Source organism: Oncorhynchus gorbuscha, linkage group LG11 (assembly GCF_021184085.1).
Source record: "Oncorhynchus gorbuscha isolate QuinsamMale2020 ecotype Even-year linkage group LG11, OgorEven_v1.0, whole genome shotgun sequence".
Lineage (NCBI taxonomy): Eukaryota > Metazoa > Chordata > Actinopteri > Salmoniformes > Salmonidae > Oncorhynchus > Oncorhynchus gorbuscha.
In genome coordinates this window covers 70,735,943-70,743,260 of record NC_060183.1, presented here as the reverse complement: position 1 = coordinate 70,743,260, position 7,318 = coordinate 70,735,943, and the positions used below count along the sequence as shown (strand labels likewise).

General features: G+C 43.7%; 1 protein-coding gene across 1 annotated transcript in view; it reads right to left on the bottom strand.

Annotated features, from left to right (window-relative positions):
- Positions 1 to 207: 207 nt before the first annotated feature.
- The window catches only part of LOC124047717 (capon-like protein), a 186,704-nt gene continuing 179,593 nt past the window's right edge, over positions 208 to 7,318 (bottom strand). The window contains exon 10 of the mRNA XM_046368020.1: positions 208 to 3,198. Within this exon, the coding sequence (XP_046223976.1) occupies positions 2,622 to 3,198 (577 nt within the window). The 3' untranslated portion in view covers positions 208 to 2,621. The remainder of the gene's footprint in view (positions 3,199 to 7,318) is intronic.

Genomic DNA, 7,318 nt, shown 5'->3' with positions numbered 1-7,318 from the left:
GTATGTCATTTATGTGAAATTAAAGTCATACATCTTTCTGTGTCTCTGCTTGTCCCTCAGTTCCCTTCTGAAAGTCCTGTCTTCATGACTCTCTTTATGCTGTATATATAAACTTCATTAACGACCGCATCCCAAATGGCACCCCACTACCCCCAAGTGCACTATAGAGGTTATAAGGGGCTATTTGGAACGCTATATATGTGTAGTTGAGAATCTAAGAGACCAAACAAACCCTATTTTGAATGAGGAACTAGAATCCTTCAAGAGAAACAACAGGTGAATACAGCCAATTGTTCAACTCGTCTTTTATTCATTCATTCCTTTATTATTGCTGTGTTTTTCTCTCCTTCAAAGTGTTGGAAAGAAAAGCCGCCCTCTCTTCAGCTCCTCCGATTCCTTCCTGCCAATCACCAGTCGACACCTGTACTGCCGTCCAATCATATCTCTCCTTAACCACCTCGTCATCACCTCAACCTGCCATCCAGAATAAGCCTACATTTAGAGTAGGTACTATTGTTCAATTCATTTTAAGTCGTCAGTTTAACTCAATCTCATTATCTCACTCTCATAAGGCCAGGAGTTGTTCTTGACCATGTGACCTGACCAGAAATAAAGCCCTAGTCATGCATATAAATATATCTGTTATTGTTGTAGTTGTCATACAGAAAGCCTGTGTAAGTATGGAGATGAGACAATCGCCATGTTTCTCACCATGAGACCATGTTTACAGACAATTACTGAACTAACCTGTTATTAACCTGTTATGACACTTTTTCCTATCTCTCGCTTCCTCCCATTCCCCAAATGAACAAACACTCAGCAGTAATGTCACCATCTCCTTCATTTAAACTGAGATCCAAACTCTCAGGCTTAGCAAAAATACCCTGTCATTCAGAACTGCAGAGAGATAGAGAAATAAATAGAGAGAGAGAGATCTAATTCATCAGTGAGTTTCTCTTTTCTCCTGAGGCCTCTCGCTGATTCCCAATTATCGTTCCACTCTGTAGGTCTTCTGATCAAAGCTAAAAATCCCTGAAAACATTTTGCCATTAAAAGGGGCTATTAAACCTTTCATGCCTCACCATTCATCTAATAACACATTCCACTTGGAACCATACGTTAGGTTTCACTGCTGATCAGGCCATTTGACAGCTTTTCAGATCAGAGCTGTTTACTAGCCCTAAAACCAACATTCAGCCAATCACGTTGCCTCTTCTAGCCCTAAAACCAACATTCAGCCAATCACGTTGCCTCTTCTAGCCCTAAAACCAACATTCAGCCAATCACGTTGGCTTTTCTAGCCCTAAAACCAACATTCAGCCAATCACGTTGCCTCTTCTAGCCCTAAAACCAACATTCAGCCAATCACGTTGCCTCTTCTAGCCCTAAAACCAACATTCAGCTAATCACGTTGCCTCTTCTAGCCCTAAAACCAACATTCAGCCAATCGCGTTGCCTCTTCTAGCCCTAAAACCAACATTCAGCCAATCGCGTTGCCTCTTCTAGCCCTAAAACCAACATTCAGTATGAGTGTGAGTGACCAAACACACATCATCAAACTACCACACTGTGAGTATGAGTGTGAGTGACCAAACACACATCATCAAACTACCACACTGTGAGTATGAGTGTGAGTGACCAAACACACATCATCAAACTACCACACTGTGAGTATGAGTGTGAGTGACCAAACACACATCATCAAACTACCACACTGTGAGTATGAGTGTGAGTGACCAAACACACATCATCAAACTACCACACTGTGAGTATGAGTGTGAGTGACCAAACACACAAACACAGTTCCATCACCACTTCTCTTCCATTCGCTGTTCCTTTTCTATCACTTCCCTGTTCCTTTCTTCATAACTCTTCATAACTCTTCATAGTCTGATGTCTGAGAGAGGGCAGCTGTTCTCAACGCCACAGCACTTCACATCCAATGTTCTCACAACGTTCCCACAACATTCCCACAACGTTCCCACAACATTCCTACAGTATGTCACTTTGACTTCCGTAACGCTTGGTGTTGAACACCCTGTAAATGAGTTGAGAGTATGTAATGAAATACATTTAAAGCATCTTGACTACTAACTTGTCACTGACACTATAGGCTACATTAATTACATTTACATTTAAGTCAATGTAATTAATGTAGCCTAATTAATCTAGCTTAATTAACAGTGAAAGAATTCTGCTACATGATTATTCTCAATTCTCTACTTATTTACTAATAACAAATAAAATCATTATTCTCTATAAAAATACTAGGATCTGTCCATATGGCAATAATTTATAGAATAATCGATCATTTTATGTTCCTTTTCTGTGTGTTGAAATATGTTCAGGTCATGCACAATTCTGTCCAGCTGTGTGTTGTGAAAGGACAGAAAAACTAGTCTTGAAATCCAGCTCACTCAACATTTTAGGAATATGGACCGAATGAGGCCTACAAAACACTATTGCATTTCAGAGTGCGTTAGAAGCTCTGATAACAGTCTGTGTCAGTCATTTTATTGTTTGGTGTCTGTTGCAGCATCAGTGTCAGTCAGCTAGGAGCCCCCAGCCCCAGAGGCCTCTAATGAAGTCACGGCCTGTAGTAGCTCTCCCAGCCCGTCTTCCTAGCTCCGTTGTGGGAGACTGGAGTCCTCAGGGCTGCTGTCCAGCAACTCATCCTCTGAGAAGCTGATGTGTAGACAGGTGTCATTGATGGGGGAGGAGAAGGGGAGCGTGTGCTCGTAGCTGTCTGCGTGTGTGCCTGGGGTGGTGGTGACGCATGACAGGGGTGCAGTTTCCCCCTTCACGTCTTCTAGGGGGCTGCCACAGCCGCTAGAGGCAGTCAGGAACGCCCCCCTGTCCCCAAACGGGTCCTCTTCGTCGTGGAGAGGCGAGAGATGCGATTTAGTCTCGGAGCGGACGCCGGAATCCTCGCTAGCTGAGCCGCACGAGCCGCTCTCGCCGCCTCCGTTGCTGAGCTGGTGGAAGTCTCCTGAGAGTCCGGAAGAGAGGGAGCAGGGCGTGATGTCTGGGAAGGACAGGCTCTCGCTCCGGCTCGGAACGCCACCATTCCCATCTACTTGTGTGGTCAGGGGCATGGTCAGCGGGTTGAACTCCAACCCCGGAGAGACAGTTCGGCTGGCTCGCTTACGGTTGAAGGACGGGGGAGGCGGGTCCAATTTAGGGATGATCTGTTTAAACCTGTCAATCAGAAAAGAAAGTTGGATTTAATCGAAGGTCACATCTCAAATGACACCATATTCTCCATGTAGTGCCCTACTGTGATGAACTACTTTAGACCACAGCTGTGTAGACCAGAGCTGTGTAAACCAGAGCTGTGTAGACCAGAGCTGTGTAGACCAGAGCTGTGTAAACCAGAGCTGTGTAGACCAGAGCTGTGTAAACCAGAGCTGTGTAAACCAGAGCTGTGTAAACCAGAGCTGTGTAGACCAGAGCTGTGTAGACCAGAGCTGTGTAGACCAGAGCTGTGTAAACCAGAGCTGTGTAGACCAGAGCTGTGTAGACCAGAGCTGTGTAGACCAGAGCTGTGTAAACCTGGCGATTTAAGGGCACGGAGGGGCACCCCACTCTGTTCCCTATAGTGCACTACTTTTGACAAGTAGTGCACTATATGGGGGTATTAGGGTGTCATTTGAAATGCAGGCTAAGTGAAATATGCGTCTTATATTCCTCAAAATGTCAAATAGTGTCAATAACATGAGCTACTGCTCTTAATGCAAATGTAGTGAATAGTGAGTGTTTTCTCTATAACATGCAGGGGCATTTAAAAGGGAAATAAGCCTAGCTGTTTACATTTTCACAGTGACACTTCCATTCTTTAAACCCAATGCACTTTGAGGTAAGCCGCTGCCCGATGGGAGCTGTGTGTGTGTGTGTGTGTGTGTTTAGTGAGAGCAGTCTGGGCACTTATCTTGGTCCCACAGCTCCCCTGTTGGGAGGAAGAGGGGAAGAGAAAGAGAGAGAGAGAAAGTGAGAGATGAGAGAGAAAGGGAGCTGCAGGCTTTCCTCTCCTCTATCGACAGCACCAAACACACACTATAAATAGCTGCATTGCAGTCTCCCTGTTTAGCCCACAGAAAACCCATGGTGGTTATACCACACACACACACAAACACAAACACTATGCAGTACCAGTCAAACGTTTGAAAACACCTACTCATTGAAGGGTTTTTCTGTATTTTTACTATTTTCTTCATTGTAGAATAATAGTGAATACATCAAAACTATGAAATAACACATATGGAATCATGTAATAAACAAAAAAGTGTTAAACAAATCCAAATATATTTTATATTCTTAGCCACCCTTTGCATTGATCACAGCTTTGCAGACCCTTGGCATTCTCTCAACCAGCTTTACCTGGAATGCTTTTCCAACAGTCTTGAAGGAGTTCCCACATACAGTATGCTGAGTACTGGTAACTCTAATGAACTTATCCTATGCAGCAGAGGTAACTCTGGGTCTTCCTTTCCTGTGGCAGTCCTCATGAAAGCCAGTTTCATCATAGCGTTGTCACATGAATTGATGCTGGAGAGATGAAGCAGGTACGGGGAGTCAACCATTTAATAAAGAACGGACATGGAACGAGACAGGAACAGCCTCAGCAAAGTAAGAATACAGACAAAAGACAATGAATGCAGCAGCGCGGAACAGAACTGGGGAACTGACAAATATAGGGGAGGTAATAACAGGTGATGAGTGAGTCCAGGTGAGTCCAATATCGCTGATGCGTGTGACAAGGGAAGGCAGGTGTACGTAATGGATGGCAGGAGTGCGTGATGCAGGGCAGCCTGGCGCCCATAAACGCCGGGGGGGCAGACGTGACAAGCACTTGATGGCTTTTGCGACTGCACCTGAAGAAACTTTCAAAGTTCTGGACATTTTCCGGATTGACTGACCTTCATGTTTTAAAGTGATGATGGTTTGTCATTTATCTTTGCTTAGTTGAGCTGTTCTTGCCATAATATGGACTATCTTCTGTATACCAACCGTACCTTGTTACAACACAACTGATTGGCTCAAACACATTAAAAAGGAAACAAATTCCAATAATTAACTTTTAACAAGGCATACCTGTTAATTGAATTGCATTCCAGGTGACTACCTCATGAAGCTGGTTGACAGAATGCTAAAAGCAAAGGGTGGCTACTTTGAAGAATCTCAAATATAACATATATTTGAATTTGTTTAAGACTTTTTTGGTTACTACATGATTCCATAGTTTTGATGTCTTCACTATTATTCTACAATGTAGAAAAACCCTGGAATAAGTAGGTGTGTCCAAACTTTTGACTGGTACAGTGGTGTATATACAAAAGTATGTGGACAGCCCTTCAAATGAGTGGATTTGGCTATTTCAGCCATACCTGTTACTGACAGGTGTATAAAATGGAACACAGATATGTAATCTCCATAGACAAACATTGGCAGTAGAATGGCCTAACAGAAGAGCTCAGTGACTTTCAACGTGGCAACGTCATAGGGTGACGGCTTTCCAACAAGTCAGTTTGTCTAATTTTTGCCCTGCTAGAGCTGCTGCTGTTATTGTGAAGTGGAAAATTCAAGGATCAACAACGGCTCAGCATCGTGGTAGGCCACACAAGCTCACAAACACGACCGCAGAGTGTTGAAGTGTGTAGCGAGTAAAAATCATCTGTCCTCGGTTGCAACACTCACTACTGAGTTCCAAACTGCCTCTGGAAGCAACGTCAGCACAAGAAGTGTTGGTCGGGAGCTTCATGATATGGGTTTCCATGGCCAAGCGTTGGCTGGAGTGGTGTAAAGCTCGCCACCATTGGACTCTGGAGCAGTGGAAACGCGTTCTCTGGATGATGAATCACAGTCCGACCGACTAATCTTGGTTTTGGAGAATAGCAGGAGAACGCTACCTGACCGAATGCATAGTTCCAACTGTAAACTTTGGTGAAGGAGGAATAATGGTCTGGGGCTGTTCTTCATGATCCAAGCCCCTTAGTTCCAGTGAAGGGAATTCTTAATGCAATCAGACAATGACATTCTAGACGATTCTGTGCTTCAACCTTTGTGGTAACAGTTTGGGGAAGGCCCTTTCCTGTTTCAGCATGACAATTCCCCCGTGCACAAAGAGAGTTCCATACAGAAATGGTTTGTCGAGATCAGTGTGGAAGAACTTGACTGGCCTGCACAGAGCCCTGACCTCAACCCCATCGAACACCTTTGGGATGAATTGGAACGCTGACTGCGAGCCAGGCCTAATCGCCCAACATCAGTGTCTGACCTCACTAATGCTCTTGTGGCTGAATGGAAGCAAGTCCCCGCAGCAATGTTCCAACATCTAGTGGAAAGGATTCCCAGAAGAGTGACGGCTGTTTTATCAGCATAGGGGATCAACATATTAATGCCCATGATTTTGGAATTAGATGTTGATGAGCAGGTGTCCACATACTTTTGGTCAGTAGTGTACATCTGTAAACACAGCCAAACACACGTGTGCGCACACAAACACACACAAGTAAAGAAACACACACATTCCTCCCTGTTTCATTCATTCTATTTGTTTGTTTTGTTTCCTAAGTGAAGCTACGACAGCCAACGAGTGAAGCCTGTTTGTAGTGTGTGAGCTGTTATGAGTTGTAACAGTCGTTAGCTCTAACTGACTCCTATATGTACTGTGTGCTGCTATTGAACATCTATATAAAGCTTATAACAGGTTTACAAAGGCTTCATTAAGCCTTTCATGTTGTTGCCTGTTAAAGGTGACACTGGCTGGTTCCTAAGTGTGTAGTTATTGAGTTGTATGTAGCCTGGTTTCTAGTTGTGCGATGTGTAGTTATTGCGTTGTATGTAGCCTGGTTTCTAGTTGTGTGATGTGTAGTTATTGCGTTGTATGTAGCCTGGTTTCTAGTTGTGTGATGTGTAGTTATTGAGTTGTATGTAGCCTGGTTTCTAGGTGTGTGATGTGTAGTTATGTAGTTTTATGTAGCCTGGTCTCTAGTTGTGTGATGTGTAGTTATGTAGCTGTATGTAGCCTGGTCTCTAGTTGTGTGATGTGTAGTTATGTAGTTGTATGTAGCCTGGTCTCTAGTTGTGTGATGTGTAGTTATTTAGTTGTATGTAGCCTGGTTTCTAGTTGTGTGATGTGTAGTTATGTAGTTTTATGTAGCCTGGTCTCTAGTTGTAGTTATAGAATGGTGTGTGATGTGTAGTTATGTAGTTGTATGTAGCCTGGTTTCTAGTTGTGTGATGTGTAGTTATTGAGTTGTATGTAGCCTGGTCTCTAGTTGTAGTTATAGAATGGTGTGTGATGTGTAGTTATGTAGTT